Here is a 26,956-nt window from a genome sequence, read left to right on the forward strand (position 1 = left end):
CCAGCTCATTGAGCTACCCTGCTTCACAATACTTGTTCTTTCCCCTAAGGCTGAAGTATGGATCTAGCTGCAGTATGCAGGGATGGTATATATATTTTTTATGAAACACTGTTTGTATATAAAAAAATAGTCTATATATTTCTGTAGTGTGAGGCATTTGTATTAGTCTTCTGGGCTCCCTTAGATTTGAAGCAGGGTTGCACAAAATAATGTCTCTGGTTGCCATGGGTAGTTTTCAGCATCCTGTTTGCATTTTTACAGAATGAAAATACAAATGTTTAGGGTCACCAGAAAATATTACCCTGCAACAGTTAATAGCCCTAACAATTGAAAGGGAGAGACTAAATGCAGTCCTGAAAACTGGTCTCTTTGAAGGTTTTATTTTTCATCCAGGAATGCCACTTCTTTGGTTGAAGTGTCATTAAATATGGACAAAGAGAGATTACTGTGAGTTTGAGTGAGGTTTCCCTATGGATAGTCATCCAAACCAGTGGTGGAAAGGCCACTTGTTTCTGCTATGAAAAGGGAAATCAACATTTGTGTTCATTTATCATGCTGATGGAAGGACACACATGATTCTTGAGGAAAACATATAACAACTTCCCAATATTTGGACAAAATGGTTAAAGTTCTAGTTCTGTAGTATGGTGATCTTTGTGGTGAAATTTACTAATGGATGGTTATAGTCATCCTTGCAATTATAGTTTATATTCATCCACCCCTCGAATATGCATTAAGAAAGGCACTAGAATATAGTTTAATCAGTTCATTGAGGTCTAGATTCAAGAAAGCAGCTTAGTATATGCTCGACTTTAAGCATGGGTGGGAGTTCCATTGGCTTCACTGGGACTTAAGTATTTGCTAAAGTGCCCACCTTAAATAGGGAGGCAGGGGCCAGTGACCTTTCCTCTGCTTCCCAGGGGTTAAAGAGGGGGAGACCACACAACCGAAATTTGAAGTAACATTCATCGTGGACGAATACTATCCCTGCCTGTACATTTTGGGGGGGGGGGGGGGAGTGCGTGGCTATGCCCTAGGACAGCAGCTTGTGATTGGTGATAGAGCAGGAAAAGAAAATTTAGAGTCAAGGTACCAGTTGGGGTAAAACTAAGAAGACCGCTGATCAAAGACCTCAAACAAAGAGTATTTTCCCGGGCGGGGGGCTTGTCTGTGGAGCACTCGCGGGCGGGGGGCTGCTGCAGTCACCAAGACAGGGATGTGGACAGAGACGAGAGGCTGGCCGCGCGAGGGCCCCGGGGGGAAGCGATGCCCACAGCTGATGCGAGCATTGGGAAGGCTAAACAAAAAATAACACGTCAAAAAACCAGCACCACTTCAGGCCCCCGCCTTCTCCCGAGCCCGCCGGCACCGCCACTCTCTGCGCGCACGCAGCCGGCACCCCCACCCGCCGTGCCCGGGGAGCCCCCGCGGCTTGTTGGACTTCGGGCAGTAACAGCCGCGCCAGGGGCTTCGGGGCGGCCGCTGCGCATGCGCTCCTGCAGTTCGGCGCTTGCGCAGTGGGGCGGAGGGCTCCGGACCCCCGGCGCGGCATGGGGAGCTCACCCCGCTCCGTTCTCCCGCTTGGGCCGGCCCCGTTAGAGCTCCGGGCGGCAGCCTCGGGCTGAGGCGCGGGGCCGCCCCGCACGGTGAGCCCCGGGGCCAGAGCCCCCTGCCGGCAGCGCCCGCTGCCCCGGGCCCGCTGAGCGCAGGGCGGGGTCCGCCCCGCGGGGGGAGGGGCCGGGGCAGGACACGCCCGGGAGGCGGCCGGGGCCGGGCGAGGAGCGCGGCGGGCAGAGCCGCGGGGCGGGGCAGCGAATGGCCGGTGTTCGCTCCACCGCAGCCGGGAGCAGCCGGGGGGCAGCGCTCCGCGGGGACCAGCCGCCAGAGGGAGCGTGTTGGCCCGGGCGGGGCGGGTCACGGTGCTGCAGGGAGCGCGGGGACCGGCCCCGCAAGGCTCATTCCCTGTCGGTGTCTGTCTCTTAGGTCGGGGGATGTAGCCCGCCCCGTCCCTGGAGCCGCTGCCTGATAACGGGACTGCAGGGAGCTGTGCTGGAGGCAGGTGTGTCTGGTGGGCGGGCCTGGCGCGGTGGGAACTTTCTTCTCTGTGTCTTGGCATGGCATCTTTCTCCCTTGCTTTCTCCTCCTCCTCCTTCCCCTGCTGTCTTTTCTCCACCTTCCTTCAGCATCTCCAGCCACAGTCCCCTCTGGTCTCTTCCCCCTCCTGTTGGCCTTTTTTTCTCTCCCGTATTCCGCTTCCCCATACTTATTGTGTCCGACGTTGGAACTACTACTAGTGTTGTAGCGGGGGTCGTTGTACCACTGAGACTACGGTTGAGGCGGAAAATTAAAAGGAACAGTCACAAGAGTGAAGTGCTTGCAAGCCGCATGGAAACTTTTTCAAAACACCATTATAGAGGTTCAAACTGTGTGTGTGCATCAAATAAAAAAAATAAGAGAGCTGAAAAAGTGCCACCATGGCTAAACAGCAGTAAAAGATGCAGTTAGACACAAACAGGTGTTATTTAAATATTGGAAGTCAAATCCTACTGAGGAAACTAGAAAGGAGCATTAACTCTGGCAAGTTAAGTGTAAAAGTATAATTAGGCAGGCCAGTAAATAATTTGAAGAGCATCTAGGAAAAGACACAAAAACTAACAGTACCATTTTTTTTTTTTTTAAGTACAGCAGTAGGAAGCCTGCCAAACAATCGGTGAGCCCACTGGACAATTTTGGTGCTTAAGGAACACTCAAGGAAGATAAGGCCTTGTGGACAAGCTACATGAATTCTTTGCATTGGTCTTCACTGCAGAGAATGTTTAGGTGACAAATCTGAGGAACTGTCCTGGCTTGACATGTCAATAGAGGAGGTTTTGGAACAAATTGATAAACAGTAATAAGTCCTCAAGACCAGATGGTATTCACCAAAGAGTTCTGAAGAAACTCAAATATGAAATAGCAGAACTACTGCAGAAATGTGGTATGTAATATATTGCTTAAATTAGCCTGTGTAACAGATGACTAGTGGATAGCTAATGTAATGCCAATTTTTAAAAAAGGCTCCACAAGTAATCCTGGCAATTACAGGCCAGTAAGACTAACTTCTGTACAAAGCGGATTGGTTGAAACTATAGTAAATAACAGAATTATTAGACACATAAAGGAACATGATGTGTTGGGGGCAAAGAATCAAGACGGCTTTTGTAAAGGGAAATTGTGCCTCACCAATCTGTTAGAATTCTTTGAAAGGGTTAACAAACATGGGCAAGGGTAACCCAGTGAATATAGTATATTTGGACTTTCAGCAAGTCTTTGACAAGGTCCCTCACCAAAGGCTCTTAAGCAAAGTAGCTGTTATGGGATAAGAAGGAAGGTCCTCTCATGGCTCAGTAACTAATTAAAAGATAGGAAACAAAGGGTAGGACTAAATGGTCAGTTTTCACAGTGGAAGGAGGTAAATAGCAGGGTCCTCCAAGGCTCTGCACTGGGACCAGTGCTGTTCAAAATATTAATAATTTATCTGGAAAAGGAGGTAAACAGTGAGGTGGCAAAGTTTGCAGATGATACAAAATTACTCAAGATAGTTAAGGCCAAAACTGACTGTGAAGAGTTACAAAGGGATCTCACAAAACTGGGTGACTGGGCAACAAAATGGCAGATGAAATTCAGTGTTGATAAATGTAAAGCAATCAACATTGAAAAACATAATCCGAACTATACGTACAAAACTATGAGTCTAAATTTTGCTATTACTACTCAAGAAAAAGATTTTGGAGTCACTATGGATAGTTCTTTGAAAACATCAGCTCAGTGTGCAGCAGCAGTCAAAAAAGCCAACAGAATATAGGTCCCATTAGGAAAAGGTTAGATAATAAGACAGACAATATCATAATGCAACTATATAAATCCATGGTATGCCCACACCTTGAATATTGCATACAGTTCTGGTCACCCTGTCTCAAAAAAGATATATTAGAATTGGAAAAAGTACAGCAAAAGGCAACAAAAATGATTAGAGGGATGGAACAGCTTCCATATGAGGAGAAATTGAAAAGGAGGGACTGTTCGTTTTAGTAAAGAGACAACAAAGGGGGGATACGATAGAGGTCTATAAAATCATGAATGGTGTGGAGAAAGTGAATAAGGAAGTATTATGTGAAGGGGTAAATAACACAAAAACCAGGAGATCACCCAATGAAATTAGTAGGCAGTAGGTTTAAAACAAACAAAGGGAAGGGCTTCGTACAATGCACAGTCAACCTGTGGAATCTGTTGCCAGGGGATGTTGTGAAGGATTAGACAAGTTCATGGAAGATAGGTTCATCAATGGCTATTAGCAAGATGATCAGGGACACAGCCCCATGTTCTAGGGGTCCCTAAACTTCTGACTGCCAGAAGCTGGGACTGGACAAGAGGGGATGGATCACTCGATAAATTGCCCTGTTCTGTTTATTGCCTCTGAAGAATATGGTATTGGCCACTGCTGGAAGACAGAATACTGGGCTAGATGGACCATTGGTCTGACCGACTATGACTGTTCTTATGAGATTAGTTTATTGTTTAATATATACTAGCAGTGCATTCAGCACGAGATGTCTAGTGTAAGCAGTATTTAGAGCAGTTCTCCACTGGGGTATGGCACCAGATTCTTCCAAGGGGAGTAAGTGACACACAGTACTGAGTTAGGATGGCACATCATTCCCATATCCTTAAACAATTTACTGCTCCAGGTTTAGCCCTGTGAGGTATGTGAAGGTGTGGAAGAAGATGGGATGATAACATATGTGGGAGAATAAGAAAATGGGTAGGCAATAAAAAGAATGAACTAGGATGGGTGGAGGTTACTGGGCACACAGGAAAGTGCTGGGATTCAAGTGAAGGGGCATTGAACACCAAATACATACAAATAAGGATGTGGAAGGGTGGAGGTGGGGAATCACCTGTAGCAGGGGGGGAAAGATGGGACAGAAAAGGAAGGTGATGGGGCACGCAAGGGGCAAATCACATACTATACGTAAGAGAATGAGTAGAAGGGTATGTATGGGGAAAGTCAGTGAGTTGGGGGAGGGGACTGTTGATTTGTTATTCAGAGGTGGATTACAGTTTTGTGGGGCACTGGGCCAGAGCAAGTGTGGGCCCCTCCCCACCCCTTCCGCCTGCACTTTCCTCGGCCCCTCCCTCCCCCCCCCCCAATCCCCACCCCTCTAGCGCTCCTGCTGGGAAATGGGGTTGGGGCATGGGGGCTTCCCCCACCTAGCACTCCTGCCAGGGAGTGGAGGCTTGCCTGGCGCTCCTGCCGGGGAGCAGGTTCAGGGCACGGGGAAATAAAGTGCCTGGTGGTCACTCATACATAATTATATATCTCTAGCAATGCAAAGAGAACACTTAATATGAATCTTCTGATAAGGCCCTGTGTAGTGAAGAGAGTCTGTCCTGGGAGTTAAGTGAATAAGTTTGAATATCTCAGTCCCGCCCATGTTTAAAGGAAGAAAAATGTTTGCTGTTCTCTCAGGATTGGCTAGGGCTATCTGATGTGGAAACTTTAGATGGCTGACACAGAAATAGGCCAAATAACGTAAAAGAAGCAACGTGGCTGGCAGGGATTTAAATATTGAAGAGATGCAATTTAAAATATTTTATAAATTGTACTAGACCCCAGAAGGACTTCTACTAGCTAGAAGCAAGGAGACAATGATCTAGACTAGAAAAGTAGAAAGCAATTAGAGTACAGTAATGTTTTGGAGTGGCCCAAGAACAACAGCATCAAAAATAAATGATAAAATGTTCTTGCTGCTTCTGTTAAGTAGCCTGGCAGGCTGTTGGTCATTACTGAGCGTTTAATATGAAAAGGGCATGTGGTTTATTTGTGTGGAAAAGTTTGTCAGGATCAATGTTTACCAGGGAAAATGAATTTCAGATCTAACAAGTCCCATCTTATCATGATATACATATTGTGGAGAAGAGTAGAATAGATGTAGAAGGGTTCAAAGAAGTGTGGGAGTAGTTTCTAAATCATATTACAAAACAAGGGAAAACTCAAAACCAAATCTCTGATCACCAAATATGTGAAGTGGATGCATCCACATTATTAAATTCTAAAACAGAAATTGTAGAAATTCTTAATGGTTTTTTTTAAGACTAGAGAAATGAGTAATTGTTACCTTAATTATTCAGATTTGCCAAAAGGATCCAATTAAAATAGAGGATTTAATTTTATGGAAATATAGAAATGTTCCATTTGATGATCATAGTAAACTACCCAGTGTCCCCTACAGTGAAACTAATGTACAAAGTCTCAGTATTATTCTGTTCACCAGAAAAAGATCTCTGTTGTGGTTGTTTCATTTTACTTAATGTGAATGTTGGCGAGTTGGCTAATGAAATCATCACCTGTTTTTTCTCGGAAGGGCTGTGATTGGAGTTGAGAACGAGATGAGCCAATCATGAAGGACTATAAGAACATGGTATACTTACATCCACAGTAAGCCATATACACTCTCCGTATATGACACCACAGGATGGACGAGGTGGACTGGGAGTCTGATAATGACACTTATGACACAGGTGAGGAGCATTCAGATGACTCCAGTCATTCCTCTGAGCGGGTGGGTCGCAAATCTAGTCTCCAGTTGGAGGTAGACATAGACTACTCTCAACCATGCAGTCCTGGTTGTAGCCCTGCTGGACCTTCAGGTAGGCAAGAACTCCCTGTAGAATTGCAGTGTGAAGACGAGGAAACCTATGAGACCTACTACCAGAAGCGAGGTGAGACTACAGCTGGGGTCTTTGTCACTTCCAACACCAACTTTGACCTGCAATGTGAAGATGAGGATCTGGAGTTCTACTCCTCTGAGGAACCTCAGGGAGGATTAAGTGAGGATGATGAAAACATCATTCTTGTTGATGCTTTTGATGAGGAGGACCTGGAGCCCATCTCTGGAGAAGCTTTGCCTTATAGGTGCAAGAAGTGTGGTGTCTCTTTCCAGGATCTGGGTGAATTACAAGAACACAAACATATCCATCTGACAGAGCATTCATACCAATGCCCCATCTGTGGCAAAGAGTTCTTCCGTGCTGCAAACTTGCGAATGCACAAGCTCATTCATTCTAGTGACAGGCCACACAAGTGTCCGGAGTGTGACAAGGGTTTCATCCGCACGGCTGATGTCTGGAGGCACCTACGCAATGTGCACAAGATTGAGCGCTCCAAGGTAGTTTTGGGAAATGGCATGGTTAGGAACCCATGGTCAACATTGCACCAAAACAAGCATGGCGGTAGAAACACTGACCAGCAGTGTTCAGAAAATAAAAAGCCTGGGGAAGAAGAGTCTAAACCTTACATCTGTCCAATGTGTGGCAAAGGTTTCCGTAAACCTAATCTGCTGTCGAAACACAAAGTGATCCATCGAGAGGACAAACCATATAAATGTCAAGAATGTGGTATGGCCTTTGTCCAACTACTGAGGTTGAAACGGCACCAACAGACTCACTCTGGAGAGCGCCCTTTCTATTGTGAGGAGTGCGGAGGGACCTTCACAAGATTGGCATCACTACAGCGCCATCAGCGGATCCATACTGGAGAAAAACCCTACTCTTGTGCTTACTGCGGTCATTCCTTCACAGAGTCAGGCACTCTAAGGAGGCATGAGCGCACACATAAAGTGGACAAATCTTAGTGTTTAGGGCTCTATGATTGTGGTCACCATTCTTTGCCTGTCACTAGAACGAGAACTGTTCAGTTATCCTAGAGAAATTGCTCCCAGCCTCACACACACACAAAAACTGGTCCACAACTCTCTTCCTGAAGGAGGGCCAGTATAAGTCTATTATGGAGATATTGCCTTGTAAGGAACTCCGTGATCCCTGCAGGTAGTCAATACTGACTGGCCTGGCACCTGTCCTCTGGAGTTACAATAGGAAAAAGCTCAATGTCCATTAAATAATGAGGTCAGAGAAGTCAAAGGACATATATGGAAGTGAAGCTCCTACAAGGTAGCAAGCATTGTCATAACTAGCTGGACTTTTCTTGGGGTGCATTAAGTTGAGCTTTTCTCTAGGTCTGGTGTGTTAAATGGAGCCCTACTGCAGTCCTGGACTGAACTGATTGTGACTGCTCTTCAGCACTGGATTTGGAGATCTGTCATTGCAGTCTTTGCAAAGACTTCACAGTCCATTTAGTCAGAGCTGGCCAATCCATACCTTCTCTCTGTGCATTCTGTCATGTTTTTATTGAAGTATGTTTGTTTGGGAGAGAAGTATGTTGGCTGTAAAAATCCAGGACCCTAATAAATTTGACAATTAATTAAACAGCTGAAGCCAATACATAATCTTTTGTCCATGGTTATGTATGTATATCAGTGGGTGGAAAGAGACTTGTATGAGTGGCTGTGAAGTGTGTGGAAGAGTGGATTGTTTGTATGGATCTGTGCCACTTGTGTCTAAGTGGAGGAGAGACCATTCCCAGCTACTGCATTACAGTAACAAATGTTTGAGAATTTAAAATCAGAAGAGTGGCAAAACAACAGAAATTACATTTTAATTTAAATTTCCTTGTTTCTGGGGCCCTGTGAGCATGAGGAAATTCATCATAGCAAATCATTTGAATGCCATGAACTCACAATGCCTGTACCTAGGGCCTTGTGTGCTGCACAAAGTGTTCACTAGAATCTTAGCTGTCATTTTAAAAATTAAGTCCCAATAAAACCTAGTTCTGAGTGAGATCTGCTGGAGTCTGCAAATACTTGAAACAATAACTCTAAAGGAGGTCTGAACTGCACAATTCATCTGTTGACTTTGAAACCTAATGATGGACATTAAAATGTTAACATTAAATATTTAATGGCTGATCATTTTAGCAGGAACATCCAGTTTATGTATTCATCCCACAGTTCCAAAATGCCTCCCATGCCAAAAGATACTGGTATCCCAAAATTACTGGCTTCCCTCAACAAATTATACAGTGCAGTTACGCATTTTCAATATGAAGTTCTGCAGCTCATTGACAATGTAAAATTTTGGGGAATCATAACGTTACTTACATTTAGTATCAATTCAAGTAACATAAGGGATACTGTACTGATTGTATTATTCATTTGCATATTCAATTTAGTAAAATACCGATTTTTAAACTGATCTGATTTTCCATTCTGCTTCACTGAAGAGCTGTGGACTCCAAGCCCCTTGCCACAGAATTTAGGTTAAACTTGCTGCAAAGTTCATGGCATGGGCTATGCCTATACAATACCTTGCATCCGTAAAACAGCCATCCCAACTGTTTTACAAACCTTGGTCACGCTAGATTGTTGCTGTGTGTGGAATGGGGTCCTGAGCTCAGATCAATCTTAACTGCTTTAATCTACAGTGATTTATCTTGATTGTGGATGGGATGTCAACCATTAGTTTCTCAAATTCATTTTAATTTCATCCCACAAAGTAGTTACTGGCATTAGAAAATTAGCCAGTACCACAGCTCCTAGGAACACTGCTGGGCACTGTGGAATATAAATTCTGAGCTTCCCAAAATCACTAGTAAAACCATGACTCTAAGGCTTGAGGAGAAAAAGAGCAGCTAGCCTGAGAAAATAAAGCATAGGTCAGAGTAAATTGCCATACTTCAGTCTTCATAAGTCTGATCTAACAACCCCAAGTGCGCATACAGCTAGGATTTCTTCTCCAGCTCAGGGCTCAGATGCTGAATTTATCCCTTCTTGTATTGCTTCCAGTAATGTCCCAGAATTGAAAGTATGTTTATGTGTGTTGGACAAGTCCTCCATATAGCACAGTATTAATGAGGGAAACTGCTGTGTCCTTCCGTGTCTTTTAGACACTGATATTCTGAACATTTCGGACCCAGAGCTAGAGGGACTCTGGCAAATTTGGACAAAACAAAAATAATTTCTGTGGAGGCCACTAGCTTCCTCCTAAAGAAAGTGAAGCTGCCAACTACAGTAAAAGCTGTTTTATCTGGCATGTTGGGGAAATGGGGGGTGCCGGTAAGTGAAAAATGCCAGTTAACTAAGAGGGAGGGAGTTTGGGTGCTGGAGGGGGTGCGAGGCTGGGGACTGAGGTGCAGGAGGGTGTGCGGGGCATGGGCTGTGGGAGGGAGTTTGGATATGGGAGGGGCCTCGGGGCAGCAGTAGGGGGCGCAGGGTGCCAGATCCGGGAGGCTCTCACCTTGGGCAGCTCCCCACAAGTGGAGACCTGTCCCGACTGCTCCTAGGCGGAGGCATGGCAGGTGGCTCTGCGCACTGCCTCTGCCTGCAGATGCCCCCCTCGTAGCTCCCATTGGCCACAGTTCCCAGTCAATGGGGGCTGCAGAGCTAGCACTCGGGGCTGGGGTAGTGCACAGAGCCGCATAGGAGCAGCTGGGACAGGTCGCCAGTTGTGGGGAGCCACCTGAGGTGAGCAGCCCCCGAATCCAGCACCCCACATCCCCTCCCGCGCCCCTACCTGCTGCCCCCAGCCCCTTCCCGCACCCCAACTTCCTCCCAGAGCCCACACCCCATCGTGCACCCCAACCCCCTGTCAGCCCTGCACAAACCAGACTATAAACTGGAATTTCAATGAAGATCAGAAATGCCAGGTTATAGAGCTTTCTGGTTGGTGAAGTGCCGGATAAAACAGCTTTTACTGTAATTATATTTGCCCCCTCTCCTCCCATTTTAGCTATTTATTATTGTAACTGGCCACGTAAACAGCATGGGGTGACTTTGGTGGTGTCCTAGTGTGCCACATGACAGATTCAGGGTTTGGAAGTGATTTCAGAGCCTTCTCTACTCAGCTCGATAAACATCAGACACTCTGCGGATCAGATGACTTTAACCACGTGTTGTAAATTCCTCTAGGTAAGATTTCGCAGCTCAAGCTGGAGAGTTCCTGTACCTCTGATTCCTTGAGTTGCAGTCATGGGCGTTTTCTTTGGATGGGGTTGAACACACTGTTCACAAGAGTCATCGTATTCTTGGTTAATTGGTACTTTCACATGCCCAAGCATCTCGCTTTGGAGTCAAACCACCAGACAGGTTTCTTTTTATTAACCTGTTCATTATGCTTAGTAAAGGTTTCATTTTGCTAAACTTTTAATTCTCCGATTAAATAATGTTTGGAACACTTTCAACACTTACGCTCTCATCGGCACAATACCCATTCTACCAACTGCCGCACCACATGCATGTATATCCTATCCCTTGTAAACAAGAACTGTAGTCTACGGCCATTTTAATAGCACTAAAATTCTGTCATTTAGTTCATAGTCTAAATGGATGGCAAATCAGAATAACTTTGGATTTCAGTAGATATTTAAAGACCGATATAAATGGTTTCTAGTGAGAAGTCACAGTGGCACATTTTGCAGTTATGGACAATGTACGTAGGGCCGTACAGGCATTTCACACCTCTCCTGACCGTGATTGATACTGTAGTTCAGCTGTGGTTCAAGAAATTTTGGGGCTAGCTCTTAGGATTTGTCTAACCCAGGGGTGGGCAAACTACGGCCCACAGGCCACATCCAGCCCACGGGACCCTCCTGCCTGGCCCCTGAGCTCCTGGCCTGGGAGGCTAGCCCCCGGCCCCTCCCCTGCTGTTCCCCCTCCCCTGCAGCCTCAGCTCACTGTGCCGCCGGCACAGTGCTCTGGGCAGCAGCGCAGCTGCAGAGCCGTGGCCTGACCTGGTGCTCTGTGCTGCGCGGTGGCGTGGCTGGCTTCAGCTGGGCGGCACGGCTGCCTGTCCTGGTGCTCTGGGTGGTGCAGCTGTAGCGCTGCCAGCCACCGGTGCTCCAGGCAGCGTGGTAAGGGAGCAGGGGGGTTGGTCAGGGGATGGGGGTGTGATAGGGGTTGGGGCAGTCAGAAGGTGGGGAACAGGGGGGTTGAATGGGGGCAGGGGTCCTGGGGGGCAGTCAGGAAGGATGGGGGGGTTGAATGGGGTGGTGGGGGGCAGTCAGGGGCAGGGGTTCCGGGGGCAGTCAGGGAGAAGGGGTGGTTGGATGGGGCAGGGGTCCCAGGGGGGCAGTTAAGAATGAGAGGAGAAGTTGGATGCAGTGGCGGTGGGGGGCAGACAGGGAGCAGGGTGGGTGTGTGAATGGGTCAGGAGTCCCGGGGGGGGGGCGCTGTCAGGGGGCGAGAAGCAGGGGCGGTCGGGCCACACCTGGCTGTTGGGGAGGCACAGCCTCCCCTAACCAGCCCTCCATACAATTTCGGAAACCCGATGTGGCGCTCAGGCCAAAAAGTTTGCCTGCCCCTGGTCTAACCTGAGCGTCTTCAGATTTAACTAACTTGGTAGAAAAAATGGTTGAGCTAAATCAGTGCAACGCCCTGGTGTGGTAGCAGTTCAACACTCCCCCCTCCCAACTTAAAAGCAATTTTCTCTCTCTCTCTCTCTCTCTCTCTCATTCAGCAACCTCTAACTTTAACCACCACTGAAGTCCACACTCCATGCTCGTTATATACAGAAATTGTGGCCAGTTGGTTTAGCAGGCACTAGCTGGCAATGGATGGTTAAATGGAGCTGTAGCTATTTATTTTCCCTGTATTAAATGACTGTTTAGAACAGAGGGTCTCCTACAGTTGTGAACTGTTTGTTAAGATAGCAGGCTTCATATTGACTCATTTCCCCCTCTAGCCTTGATTCCACGCCGTCCAATCTTACTGATTGATGGCATGAAAACCTATTAAGACAGTATTAAGGAAACAAGCTAAGAATACAATGAGTGCAGCTGTTTAGTTGTATTCCACCCCTTCTTTTTTTATCTACCATTAGTTTCTTCTCTGATGAGGGGAATTACATGCATTTGTTCTGAATAGCCCCTCTTCCCTGCAGCTCCTATTACTTTAATATCCTCAGACTACTTTGCAGCTTGGTTTTGCATCCTGAGGGTCTGGTACCCTTCTATGGTACCATTGATGTAACGGGACTAATTGTGCTTTAAGTCAGGCATATGCTTAAGTACTTTGCTGAATCAGTGCCTAAATGTTTGCAGATCTGTTTGCCATTCATTATTCACCAAAGAAGTATCTGACAAAAGCTGGCAAGCCGCCAGGCAGAAAGGAGATTGTTGTTTTTTTCAGTTTAGGTAGTGAAAAATGGCTCTGGGTACCCCCCCCCCCCCAAAGAATTCTCAGCTGGCTCAAATTTAGAAGCATTACCTCTTCAAGAGCAATGAACATTTTGGCATTGTGACAGAAGCATCTCCATGAATCTCCTGAAACAGATTGAGAACCACTAGCCTAGAAATTGGCATGGTCTATACTGTAAGGTTCAGCAGTGTGCTCGTTGCAAGCTCAGAATAAGAATGGAAGATGAGCTGTGAGAGAAGACTTTTGAAAATCCTGTTTCTGTTTTTTGTTATTCCTTATTTTCAGTTTTGTAAAGTGAACTTTGTGCTTGTGAAAGGTGCTGGAACGATAATTGTGAGACGGGAAGGAGCCTTTTATCTTCGCCCCAGGCACAGTACAGTCAGTGACCCAGCATATTTGGCCAGGTGACATAATTCTGATCTGGAAGGACCAGCTCTAAGGGTGAAAGGACAGTCCCATTCTCATGTCCATTCAATCTTCAGCATCAATGTAGAGAAGGCCAACAAGATACAATGCCAGTTGGCATGGCTTTGTGATGTGAACACCTGTTTGAGGGAATGGACTAATTTCACACAAACAACCAAACAGGTATATTTTGGGAAACTGTCAATATTCCATTACTTATTCTGGGGACCACCCAGCATTTACTAGACATGTACATTTTAATCAGTTATCGAAAGGGACAGGGCAAACTACTGACCATTTAAAATAGTCATGTTAAAGTGTGATATCAATTAATATAGTTTTTCTAGAGTGGGATGATCTCTCTAATTAAGGCCTGCACACAGAAATTGCACTGATTAAATTACATTTAGTTAAATCAGCCTTTGGATAGGTACTTGTAAACTCAGTTATGAAATGAATTAAGCCAAATCAGTATTTGCCCCCCTTTCATATCTGTGTGAGAGCATCTAGTCATAGGGACTGCACTGACTTAACTAAAGTGATTCAGATCATGAATTAGTTAAATCAGTGCACTTGCTGTCTATAGACTCTAAGCGCTCAATTCACTGTTGCTCTGCACCAAGAGTAGCTTTTTACATGAGTGCAAAGTGGATGTAACAATCCAAAGTGCAAGACAACAGAGAATCAGAAACCCTTGATTTTATAGGAGTTTTCACAAAATTGCACACCTAATTTGCATACATAAGCAGTCAGTTAAAAGCATAGCAGACTGTTTGCATATATAGATTCACAATTTACACACCATGGTAATTATACGCTCAAAACAGGTACTCACTTTATAAACACTAGGCCCTAAAAGCTAATGAGCTTACTGCACATACCTCAGAGACAACCAAGCTGTGTAGTTGTACTCACTATCTAAGACTTGCCAATAGACTATAATGTTAGGGCTTAGGAGGAATCCTTGTTTTGTACAGCAGTAATCTTTCTTATGAACAAATCTGTTACACAAATGTTCTCATTCTGTTCAAGTGCAGTGTGAGAATCGTCTTAAGTTGTTGCCATCTGTTTAAGTGAACCAGTCGCATTGAACTGTTGAGGTTGTAGATGGATCTGGCATCTGGCCTGGAAAGACAGTCTACTGTATAGCTTCTTCTCTCTTTACATACTGCCTCCTGGCTTTGCAATGTTTGCTCTTTCCTCTATGTAGAGTGGGCCGAAGCAGGAATCTTTGACCTATGCTAGAAGCAGGGAATATTGCCTGGCAAAAGAGGTCAACCATTAAAAATTAATGAGTGAGGAGTTTGTAATCTGCTCCTATAATACGATATTTGATTCTTTGCTGGGCTCTTCATATTTGAAGTAAGGCTTCATCAAACAGTGATCTCATCCCTACTTTGTAAGAGGATTTATGTTGTCATCGGGAGTCCCTCTGACAGAGATTTGCCTCTTTCAGAATGGAAATAAGGATTGGAATCGCTTCAAGGCTCAGACTCAACTGTAGTCTAGTGAGTGAATAAAATTTTATTAGGATAAAGTTTTGGAACCAAACAGGAAAATACTACCTTTTCTCTTAATGTAATTGTTTCTTCCGTGTCAGGAACTGTGAGAATATGCTATTGGGGCATATCGACCTTGATATGGTAAGGGTCACCCAGTGGAATGATTATCCAATGGGAATTGCACTGTGATATTGATAGTATAGATCTCTGAGATGACGTGGCCACCATCGTGAATTTACTGTGGGATGATCACGCTTTCAAGCCTCCTCTTGCTACATGTATATGTACTGGTTTTCGTGTGAGAGAGAGCTCAAATAATTCTGTTTGTGATTCGGGGAGTAACTTTTATCATGCTTATCTACCAGAGATATATATCAGAGCTCTTATTCTGATTGCAGCTGCTACCTTATGTGTCACCACAGTACTTTAAATCCCAAAGTCGGAATAATTATTCATCCTGTATTGGGGGTCTATTCCTGTTCAAGTTGACAGCAGAATTCCCTTTGACCTCAAGGGGAGCAGGAAAAGGTTCTTAATCTTAAGAGCCTTTTAATAATTGGACCATTTTTGGTAGAAGAGCGTCTCCCGTACAAGAGCTTTGTTGGCTAAGGGGAAAACAGTGCAAAGCTTTATCAAAAGGGTCAGCCCATTTTGTGGAGATGATTTTTGCAATTCAACATATCCTGTTTGAGAGAACTTGAGCTAATTTTATTTGCCTCTGAAGTCTTACCTACTTTTTGTACTCCTTAAAAAGTGATTGGTATTGGTAGCACTGCAGAGATCTTTAAGCTTGTGCTTCACATGGGTTCTCTCTCTCTCCCGTTGATTAATACTGACGCACATGGGGAGAGAGGTTACTTCAGAATGTTACTATGAACAAGTATAATTAGATAGCTGTGTAATTTGTTCTGGAGATTTTTGTTTTATAGGTGTTGTGAATTATATATGATGTATCTTATTTTGTTGGAAGGGAAAATCATAGTGAGAACACAGCATGTGTTTTTTCTTAACCCAAACTTCAAAATGAAATTGCACAGGTTTCCTGTATAATATCACTTGATGAGCATTAGCATTTATATCGTGATACTCATTTTCAAAGAGTTTTACAGTCATTAGCTGTACTTGATTTAATATTTACATCTTTCTTAATTTTTAAAAATAAAATGAATTTACCTGCTTTCTGGAGTCTGTCTATATACTTTATGTGCAAAAATCATTGCTCCACCAGCCTGAAAAGAGAAGGTCCTTTCTACAGTACAACTGTATTCAGGCTTTGACATACACGTTGAGACAATTACAGCTAGTATGGTTCAGTGTATCCCATGCAGCAATATTCTCCATGGCAAATGTGTCAGTTATTTGTAATGTGTCAATATATTAGTGCTTACCATGCTACAAACCATGATTGTACTGGTGCACTGTGAGAAAATCTGGGCACTTATGTTATACTGCCTCAGCTGATGAGACCAAATCCATAGGATTGTGGGTGTTTTTCACATGTACTTTATGAGATGTTTCTTTCACAGAGACTGGAAGGTGGGAGGACTGGATAACCTAGGTACAGAGAGAGGATTAGTTGATCCCATCTGTACAACTGAGTCACCATGTTAGAATCCAGTTACAACCTAGAGTTGTGTTGCATCCCTGCCTGTGAGCAGAATGACAGTATGGTATATGCAAAATATTAAGGGCCATGTATTAGCCACGAACCATGTGTGGAACGAGTATTGATACAGCTTGGTGGCAAACTCATTTCAAAATCTGTCCAATTGAAATGCCTGCAGCTGTGCAGGGCAAGAGGCAGCACTAGGTTGTGTATGCAGGCTTATGTTCATACCTACAAATCAATGTGCACAAAAACACGTCTGTGATCAGTCACATGCTTTCATGCTCTTGTGCACTTCTGAATACGCACATATGTTCTTGCTGTTGTGGGCACAAACAGGCTTGGCTCAGGTCCAAGTGCAGAATTAGACAGTGAATTACACCATGCATCTATATTTACACCTTATCTACTAATTACTCCTGGGGGAATTCTGCACCACTGTGCACATGCAGAATTTATGTGCTGTGCAGAATTTTTTTCCCCCCACAGAAAATACATTCTGCCAGAAAGGTGCTGCAGTTAGCCCTTTCACCCACCAGGGGCTGCTGTGGCAGCGGAACAGAGAGCAGCTGCTGATAGGGAAGAGAAAGAAGCTGCATTCCTCATAGCTCCCTGCCTGTGGGGCCTGGTCAGGAGGCACAGGATATGGGGGGATGAACAGCATGGGGACACATGGGGCTGGTGGGGGTGACAGACTGGCGTGGGGCTTCAGGGACACATGGGGATGGGGGAGGGTGCAGGGACATATGTGGGGAGGGAGCAGCTGAGTGGGGCGCAGGGACACATAGGGACGGGGCTGCAGGGCCACATGGGGGTGGCTGAGGTGCAGAGACACAGGGGGTGCAGGTGCAGAGACACAGGGGGACAGGGATGCTGGGATACATGGGGATGGGGGGAGAGAGGTGGCTGAGTGGGGGTCCAAGGACATATGGGAATGGGGGGTGGGGCAGATGTGCCTGACTGAATGTGAGAGGCTAGGAGTCAGCCAGGATCTGCATGGTGGAGGCTCCCTAACAATCTCTCCCCATCCAAAAACTCCCCATTCCATACTTCTCCCACCCACACACAACAATCCTCCAAGTTCATACCCAGGCTCCTTCCCAGCAATTACTTCCCTCTCCCTCAGCTACTCCATTACCCCTGACTCCCCCAAGCCTTTGCATTGCTTCTGAGGGGTGCGGGAAATACGGTTCTGTATTGTAGTTTACATGAATTATTACTCAGAGTTCTGTATTCATATGCCTTGTAAGGAATCTGTTTGTCAAAAAACATTTCTTGAATCTTTTTTGTCTGTATTGTTACAAACATAGTTGCTGACGAGTATTTCAAAATAAACTACCAAAATAATTGAAACTGGCATGATTATATTGTGTTATTTTGACAAATAAAATATGCAGAATTTTAAAATATTGTGTGCAGAATTTTTAATTTTTTGGCGCAGAATTCTCCCAGGAGTAACTAATGCATACCACAAGACACATGAGAGAGCCAGAGCCTGGTTCCTTTAAGCTACTCATGGAGATACATGAGCGGCAATAGAATATTTATTTTAGGTGTATTCGCTTGAGACATAACAACTTTAATAGCTCAAACATTGGGGAGTTCAAGGGAACACAAAACAATGTCCCCAATGTTATTTCCCTCTCTGTCCACATGGTATATTACAGCATCCAGTTTGTAATAATCAGAAACGGCAGCCTTTACAAGTGTAAAAAATAAAACTAGACTCCCACTCCCCAGCCAGTTCTTGGCAAATATAACCCCATTACAATACGAGCACATTTATTATTAATTATTATTATTACTATTATTTACAGATAGTTACATGCCTCAAATGTCACAGCATGTTCAAGTAGTTGGTTCTATGTGGCGCCCACCAGCTTCAGCACAAAGGACGGAGTTAGAGAGCCATGAACAAAGTGTCACGTGAAGCATCCAGTCAAGTACAGAGGTCAGGAGATCTCCTCCATGGCAGCAGTAACTGATAGCATAGGTCTGGCCCACTGGAGAGAGAAGGTCAGAGACCCTGACCCTCCTCCTAACTGGAAGCAAATAAGTCCTCCTTTCCTGGTGAGACATGAATAAAGGGGAAGGTGAGGCCTGTCCTATCCACTTCCTCTCAGTAAGGGGAATTTTTCCCTTCCTTTCAGAAGCAAAGTGTTGGGCTTTTAACTCTTTCCCTACTGAAGATGCTGCACTCAGTGGCTAAGTTGTTCAAAGGTTCATTTTGCACTCCTTTTATTTTAATCCCCTGTATGTGTGTGTTTGTTTCTTGATGGTTTATTCATTTTCGCTCATGACTTTGTTGTAATCATTTGGTACCTTTTCATCAGGAGCTGCGCTTGTCAGGCAGAATTTTAAATGCCTTATGAGTCCGGGCCTGCTTTGTTACTGAAAAGATCGCCCAACTTTGCTGTCTTGCTACCTGTGGAACCTTAGTGAGTTGGCCTGATGGGGGAGAGGGGCCTACCTCACCGGTGAGAGTGAATGGAGACAGTTCAGTGCACTCCTTTCCTAGCTGCCCAAACTAATCTTGTAACCTATCCAGGAGGAGCTGGAGTCTTGTGTGCAGGACAGGACCAAAAATATTAGGATGAAATGGAAAAATATGGAAAGCAGAGCCATATGTGTCCACTACAGCTTTGTCCCTGGCTGCTGCTGATGTGAAGGAGGTAGCACTTGGATGATGGAGCTCCTCCTATTACATTGGAGAGGCCCTTTCTCTCTGGAAGATAGTGGTGGCACAGATAGGCTCCAGACAGAGCTGTATCTAGCTCTCCTAGATCCGAAAGGTGGTCAGGCACAGTAGGGAGAAGAAATTAATGAAAAACCCTCTTAAAAGGGATGTCTTGGGGGCTGTCTGGATAGTGCAGCGTGCTGCCAGCTAGGGAGCCTAAATACTGTACGGATCTTGAAACTCTTAACTCTGGGGAGACATGGAACATTTGCTGCTTTCCTTGGTGCTGCTCCGCCTTTCCTGCTGCTGAGTGACTGGCTATAGAATAGCTGCAGTTCTCACACAGGTTGCTCATCCTTTCTGCCATGAGGCACAGTCCAACAAGTGTTGCATCTACACAGAAGGGCAGCTGTAATGTGAAAGGGTTTGTGCAAATATCTGAAATATGTGGGGTGGGCGAGAGAGGTGGCCTAGAATGACACATGCAGCACTATCTGGAGACAGATGCAGAAAGCAAGGGGGAGACCACTTGTGAGGTCTAGAGGCAACAGCCTAGGGAGAAGTTTAGCCCCATGAAGCACCCAGCTGCTTGGAAGGGTAGTGTCCCTGGACCCTGTTTGTGGGTTCCATCTATTGTATCAGCCTCTGATGAGTAGGTGCCTGATAAATTTTCACTCCCTTTAGCACAGGGGTGGGCAAACTATAGTCTGCGGGCCGGATCCGGCCCATCGGGGCTTTGGATCCGGCCTGTAGGATTGCCACCCCTGTGGTGCTGTGGGCCCCGCGCTGCTCCCGGAAGTGGCCGGCATCACGTCCTTGCGGCCCCTGAGGGAGAGGGGGCAGAGGGCTCCACGCGCTGCCCTCGCCTGTGGGTACCTCCCCCAAAGCTCCTATTGGCCACAATTCCCCGGTTCTGTCCCCCATTCTGCTGCCGCTACCCCGGAGCCACTCCAGGTAAGTGGAACCAGGCCGGAGCCTGCACCCCTCCTGCACCCCACACCCCAACTCCCTGCCCTGAGCCCCCTGCCGCACCCCAACCCCTTGCCTTGAGGCCCCTGCCACACCCTGCACCACTCCTGCACCCTGAGCCCGCTCCTGCACAGTGCACCCCCTCCTACACCCCACACTCCCTCCCAACCCCCTGCCCCAGCCTTACATTCATGGCCCTGCTTGCAATTTCTCCACCCAGATGTGGCCCTCGGGCCAAAAAGTTTGCCCATCCCTGCTTTAGCAGCTGGAAGGGAGGAAGGAGCTTTCTGTCTCTTCTCTCACTCCTTTAGAGCCACCAGGCTGTTGCGAGGTGGGAAAATCCTCTTCTTGACAGCTGCCAGGAAGGTGAGAGGAAGAAGTTTCCCACAACCTCTGCTTTTTGGGTTCTCCTCCCTGGTGAGTAACTCCAGTGTCACCTCTTAGGCTATTCCTAGCTTTCTCAAGCACCACGAAATTGACAAGATGCCTAACATCTTCACTGCTGCCCACCAGTTTCTGAAAAGCAGCAGTGGAACTCCAGGGTGCTGCTAGCAAGTAAAGTTTTTGAGCAGCAGCAGAGACATTGGAGCTGGCTGTCTGCAGACTCAGAAAGACTGGTTCACATTCAGAAAGCTAGCTTCACCAACAGAGAGAGAGAGACGCTAAAAGAAAGTTGACTTTGTTAAGTCTGCGTAATTAGGGAACCGACTGATGCCAACTGGTAATAAAACAGCAAGGAATGGGACTGCTGCTTAATCAGGAAGCTAATTCTGCTTACTTGGGATGCCGCTTGCTGGAAAGTCTTGAGGACAGACAGATGTTTTAAAGCAGAGCTATCTGGAGCTATGAATACTTCACGTGCAGAATTGAGCAGTGGGGGGTTGCTCCTGCTCCCACTGGCAAAAACACCCATCAGCTTCAGCGGTGCAGGATCAGACGCAAGACGAGACAAAAACTGATCAGTTGTGCATTTGCAACCAGTATCTCTGCAGTTATTGGAAAATCACTGTGTACAGTGTCAATAATTCAGCCAGCCATGGCCAGCACAACCCCATTTAAAAAGTGCTTTCATCCTTTTCCTAGCAACAGGCCAGTAAGAAGGGAATGATGCCAGTGCCTTCATTTGTAAGTATCCCACAGTACATATATTTGTTTTGTTTTGTTTTTCATGGTATCATATGAGAGATACTTCAGGAAAGCTGTTGACAGGCTGGCCACTCCTCATTACGGAGATTATAATATCTCAAAGTGCAGTTATGCTCTGACAAAGGGATCTCTAAAAATGACATCGTTGGGTTCCATATTTACATTCTGTGAGTGATTTGTGTGCAACTTACAAGTAATAAGATATATTTTGTAGCTGACAGAACTGCATATGCAACCTGGGCTCTGAGAATCAAGAAGGGTTTTTTCCTTCTCCTGCATCATCACCAGTAACAGAGACTCTGCATGTAAACCATGCCCTAAGTGATCCCTATTCCATCCTGTTTCCTTCCAAGGTGTTTCACATGAACTGCATGGAATGTATGTTTTGTCTTGCATCACTTTAAGCAAAAGTGTATTTTTAAATCTATTTAGTGAAACCAGTATGATTTCTACATGTAGACAGCTCCTCATTAACCATTCTCTTAAGGACACACAAGCAGGAATAGACTCCAGCTCACACTCCGTTAGCTGAGTTGGCTCTGCAGGGCAAACAGGAGTAAAAAGCAGTGTTGTGTCAGATGCAACTCTGAACACATGTATTGGGAGCGGATCTGCCATTTTCTTACCTAGTCCCTTTTCAGAGTAGAACTACACGTGAAGGGGCAGCAGGAATTGGCATGAGGGCCCATGAAGGAGCAACAGCTATGGAGTGTCAGTCAGTTTGGGATGTGCTTTTGAACTTTTGTCCAGCAGGAAGATCTTGGTAAACAGCTGAACTTGGTGCCTGGACAGATGACAAGGTGGGTGTATTCTTCATAATCTCTCTCCTCGTCTGTATCCCCTGTCACAGGAGGGCTCTGGTTGGGTCCTTTCGTGTGCATTTATGAAGACAAGTACTTGCAGATCTCCTCCTCTAGTCAACAAGCAACTTGGTCAGAGAGTGGTGCCTGCTCCATGTTGTGTACAAACCCTCTCTCATATTTGCTCTACCCGATGAAGCCCAGGTCTGTTGTATTTGGCCCCTCAGCAGACAGGTGTGTTGAGTGCCTGGTGTCAGCTGCCCCACTAGGGAGGGACTCACTCGTCGGAAGAGGAGAACGGCTCCCCATTGCTGGCACCATGCTTGGCCTGGTGGCGGATGAGGTGGGTGGACTGAGTGAAGGCCTTGGCACACTGGGCGCACTGGTAGGGCCGCTCCCCTGTGTGCGCCCGCATGTGCTGGGTAAGCTGCGAGGCATGGCGGAAGGCCTTACCGCAGTCTGAGCACAGGTAGGCCTTCTCCCCACTATGGATCTGCTGGTGCCTCTTGAGGGTGGAGGAGCGGGCGAAGGCCTGTCCGCACTCGGCGCAGGCGAAGGGCCGCTCGCCGGTGTGGATGCGCTGGTGGCGGATGAGGCGCGAGGACTGGGCGAAGGCCATGCCACATTCCGAGCACTTGAAGGGGCGCTCGCCAGTGTGCAGCGTCTGGTGCTCGAAGAGGTTGGAGGACTTGGTGAAAGACTTGCCGCAGATGGCGCAGGCGTAGGGACGCTCGCCTGTGTGGATGCGCTGGTGCTCCACCATGCGGCTGGCCACGGCAAACTCCTTGCCGCAGTCAGGGCAGTGGAAAGGCTTCTCACCCAGGTGGGTGCGCTGGTGGCGCAGGAGCGAGAGTGGCTTGTTGAAGGTCTTGCCGCACTCCTGGCAGGGGAAAGGCTTGTCGTTGCTGTGCATGTTGCGCTGGTGCTTGCGCAGGTCCGAGGAGCGCACAAAGGCCTTCTCGCAGTCCAGGCACTTGTAGGGCTTCTCGCCGGTGTGCGTGCGGATGTGTTTACGGTAGTCCGAGGACCAGGTGTAGGCCTTGACGCAGAACGGGCACTTGTAGGGGCGCTCGCCTGTGTGCAGACGCTTGTGCTGCTGCAGGGTACCCTGGTGTGAGTAGGCCTTGCCGCACAGCTCGCAGGCATACGGCTTGGCCCCACTGTGTGTGTCGATATGGCTCAGGAGGTTGCTGGATTTCTTAAAGGCCCGTCCACACTGCATGCATTTGTAAGGCCGCTCCTCCACCTCGCTGCTGCCCACCTGCTGTGCCCCAATCCTGACCCTCCTGACCGTGGCTGCTTTCAGGGCCCCGACACTGCCCGCTATCTCAGCTGGCTTGCTGGCAGCTTTCGGGTTCAGCCACTTCACCCCTCTCTTTCTTTTCAGGGGAAGCTCTTTGCTCCCCCCAGGCTTGCTGAAGTCCATACTTGGATTTCCTGGGAACACCCCTCCCTCTACTTTCCTGGTCATGTAGCTCTTGATGCTTTCCATGCCATTGCACGGCAGGCTGTCCCTGGCTGGGTCGTCCAAATCGCTGTCCAGGGTAACCACAGTGTCCACATACTCCGTTGAGCTTGGCAGCACCCTGCCAAAGTGCTTTATGCCCTGCGGGCTGCGCCGAAGAACAGCAGGCTTCCTCACTGGCCGGCTGTGCCACTTCTGACACAATGTCTCCTTGCTGCTTTCCTCATCGTCCTCATCACTCTTGGTGCGAAGACTGACCATCATGTTCAACTTCTTGGCCACGCCATTGGCATTGATAAGGGTGAAGGTCTCATAAAAGACCTCGTCTTCCTCACACAGAAGGTCCTCTGCCTTGCTATCCCTCGGCATGGAGCTGCTGGACACCGGATCTTGGTCTTTCTGCATGCCGCTCCCAAAATGATCACTGTCGCTTTCCTCAGCTTCCTCCTCGTCATCGCCTTCATCATTTTCACACCATGTGTTCGTGGTCCTCTTTCTGTCCCCATAGGATCCCTGAGCCAAACTGCTGCTGGGGTACTCCTGGTCCCGTCTCTCAGAGCATTCTATGTTTGCCATTTTCCACTTCTGCTTCTGAATATCTGCTTTCAGGATCCTTCAGCCTGAAGCTGACCTCAGGGTAAGTGACCTGTATTTTAGAACAAGAGATGAATGGACAGGGGATGGGGACATTTGTGAGGAACAGAGAGCAGCTAGGGATCGTTATTACATTGACACCCAAAGTTCCCAGCTGGGCTAAGGGCTTACTATGCCAGGCGCTGTACAAAAAGGGGTGGCTCATTACTTCCTCAAAGAGAAGGGAAAATACAAGACTGGCTACGATAACAGAGACAAACAAACAAGCAGCATTTTAGAGGTGATCTGGGATACATATCTTGTTAGCTGGTAATATTTTTTTAATCCTTTCCCTCGTTACTAATTTTAGTTTATTCTTAAAGCTCACCTATGTAAAGCTCATCTGTTTGTTACTTTGTTCTAACCCAGGGTACTGTTGTTTTAATTTCTATCTTTTCTATTTTAAGACCATTGCCTCTCTTCTGTGTTTTTAAAACAACATATCTACTTTTCTGCTTTCTAAACACAGGAGCACCAGGAAGCAAACAGATGCTCTTAATTATGGAGGCCCTGATGCACTATGGCGCTGGATATCAAACTGCTGTTTCTCTTGATTACCAGGGAGCTAAGACATCTAGAATGCTGGGTAAGAAATAAAAGTTAATTTCTCTGACAGAAGGTCTGAGGAGGATTTCTGGGAAGCAAACCACAGTCTCTCTCTATTTTGTGGAGAATCAGATGCTTTGAGGACATGATACTGACAAGTGAAGCCAGTTAATTCAAAGTTTTGCTATAGAAATAAAAATAGGAAGAGGGCAAGAAATCAGAGAACTGACTTTCAGAACATCAGGAGCTCTCAGTTCTCCCCTTGAATAATAACACTTTCTCTTCCCTTGCTTTATTGCAAGATGCATGTAAAAAAATGACCACAAAATAGGCTAATAAAGTCACCTGCCTGATGCCACCCTGAGGGTTTGTTCACTACTGAAAGTTCTTGAATGTACAGTGCCTACAGCTGGAGACAAGATCCATAATGGAATAACTCCCTGGATGCAAAGTGTACACCTGCCGCCGGTGGTGGAGCAAAAAGGGGCGCCGAACAGCTCAGCCACTCAAGGATCTATGCTGTGATGGGGCCCACAAGTTTTTTTACTAGAGTGTGCATGTAATTTGTGGACAGGTTTAGGGCTCTGCACTTAGCAGTTGTTTGATTCAGCCTTCAGAGTGCTGTGCATAAGGGCCCACACAGAGTTAATGTGAGGTGTGTGTGCAAGACTTTATACCTCTAATGCTACTGGATGGCAATACAGACATGGTTTGGCCAACCCAATCAAGCAGTCAGTTCTAAGGGTGGCAAAAGTACACCTAACCGTAGAGGAATAGCAAAGGAATGCTACTCTCCACTGACAGTGGCCAATGCAGAAAATTTGTTCTCAAGCATATAAACAACCCAGGGATGCAGACACTACAAAGTCTCGGTCACAGACAGCAACTGCAAACAAAAAATAGCTCCCCCTCACTTCTTTCTGCTGAATCTAATTTTGCAGTATTTCCAGAGCTTCCTTGGATAATTTACAGGAGATTGGCTGCAACTCCAGCAATCTTACGAAAGCTGTTCAATCTCCAGGATTTGCAGGCATTTGTGGAACACAGGGATCTCTGTGTCTTGAACAAGTTCTTGTTGGTACCTGGGGAAAAACTGTCCAAGTCACTGCATCTCCCCAGGTGTATGACACAGGGAGAGACAAGTATAGAGACTTCTGTAGAAATCTAAAGCTGCCCAACAGGGTGAGGGTGAGCTCTCGCTCCTGATCCTCAGCAGCCTGAAAAAACAGATTTGGTCCCAAATGCAATGCATGGGCTGCCTGGAGGAAACTAGGTCTGACTGCAGCAAGTACCAGACATCAGGTCTTGAGAGCCCAGCTGCCTCCAGTCTGTGCCTTCTGAGATATTTTTCATAAAGCTCCCCCTCCCATTTCTCTTTCCCTATTGATTTCTGGCCTGCCTCTCCCCATTTCCCATTAAGCCCAGGTCTAGCTGCAATGACTCACCCTGGTATTTAAGTACAGGTGTGTCCCAGGCGGCTGCCCCCGTGGGATCATCTGCTCCAGGTTAGGAACGAGGAAAGGCGGGGAGTTTGGTGCAAAGCAGCAGTGGCAAATGTACCAGTGTCTCTCACCCTTTTGTGTCCAGTCTAGCAGCTGCAGAGCCTCAGGAGGTGGGGCCTGTGAATACACACAACCTTCCTGCCTGCATCACAGAGAGCAGCCTGGGAAATACAGCAGGGCTGCCCTGTCTGACTGCCTGACTGAGCCATTCTTCCAGTTCACTCCTCCTCCCTCTCTCCTTCCATAGATTCCAGTGATGGAAATGGACTCTGAGCCAGGTAGATTTTTGTCCACTCTGAATTGAAAGGTGGCTTCCACTTCTACTAGGAGATTAACCCATAGGCTGATAGAGCTCCCTGTATGAAAGTTTTTCCTAGTATTCATCCTACCTGTTCCTATATTGACTCCATCCTATCGCTCTTCATTACACCCTAGTTTATTATGCTAATTAATCTCCCTTCCTCCCTAATTACACCTTTCAGATGTACACCCCAGTTGATTGTTGCTTAGTCACAGTGTAAACCAATCACTCCAGCCCCAAAATCCTGGTGTGTCTCTCTTTCAGTGTCTGAACCTTCCTGCAGTCATCCTCTGGTCTCCCGCTCCTTCCTCCCCTTACTGACTCAGATCACACACAC

At 46.7% G+C, this 26,956-nt stretch overlaps 2 protein-coding genes across 5 annotated transcripts; one reads left to right on the plus strand and one right to left on the minus strand.

Moving 5' to 3' along the window:
* Positions 1 to 1,504: 1,504 nt before the first annotated feature.
* LOC141992237 (uncharacterized) lies at positions 1,505 to 8,769 on the plus strand. 4 transcript variants are annotated; one of them, XM_074961073.1, is made up of 4 exons: positions 1,505 to 1,646; positions 1,984 to 2,059; positions 2,681 to 2,977; positions 6,405 to 8,768. In XM_074961073.1, exon 4 carries the CDS (start codon positions 6,516 to 6,518, stop codon positions 7,671 to 7,673), a length of 1,158 nt encoding a protein of 385 aa, XP_074817174.1. In that variant the 5' UTR covers positions 1,505 to 1,646; positions 1,984 to 2,059; positions 2,681 to 2,977; positions 6,405 to 6,515; the 3' UTR covers positions 7,674 to 8,768. The 4 variants fall into 4 exon arrangements, with proteins under 4 accessions (XP_074817174.1, XP_074817173.1, XP_074817176.1 ...); XM_074961072.1 differs by having other exon boundaries at positions 2,686 to 2,977; XM_074961075.1 differs by lacking the exon at positions 2,681 to 2,977 and having other exon boundaries at positions 6,405 to 8,769.
* Positions 8,770 to 20,406: 11,637 nt separating this feature from the next.
* Positions 20,407 to 26,452, minus strand: ZNF648 (zinc finger protein 648). The gene is made up of 2 exons (XM_074961076.1): positions 26,262 to 26,452; positions 20,407 to 24,283 (listed from the first exon to the last, which is right to left on the minus strand). The coding sequence occupies exon 2, from the start codon at positions 24,211 to 24,213 to the stop codon at positions 22,450 to 22,452; it is 1,764 nt and encodes a 587-aa protein (XP_074817177.1). The 5' UTR covers positions 24,214 to 24,283; positions 26,262 to 26,452; the 3' UTR covers positions 20,407 to 22,449.
* Between the last annotated feature and the right edge of the window lie 504 nt (positions 26,453 to 26,956).

This window comes from Natator depressus, chromosome 8 (assembly GCF_965152275.1).
Source record: "Natator depressus isolate rNatDep1 chromosome 8, rNatDep2.hap1, whole genome shotgun sequence".
In the NCBI taxonomy this organism is placed as follows: Eukaryota; Metazoa; Chordata; order Testudines; family Cheloniidae; genus Natator; species Natator depressus.

Excerpts from the sequence above, each read along its gene's own strand:
- LOC141992237 (XM_074961075.1), top strand. The coding sequence starts at position 6,516 with ATGGACGAGGTGGACTGGGAGTCTGATAATGACACTTATGACACAGGT.
- ZNF648 (XM_074961076.1), bottom strand. The coding sequence starts at position 24,213 with ATGGCAAACATAGAATGCTCTGAGAGACGGGACCAGGAGTACCCCAGC.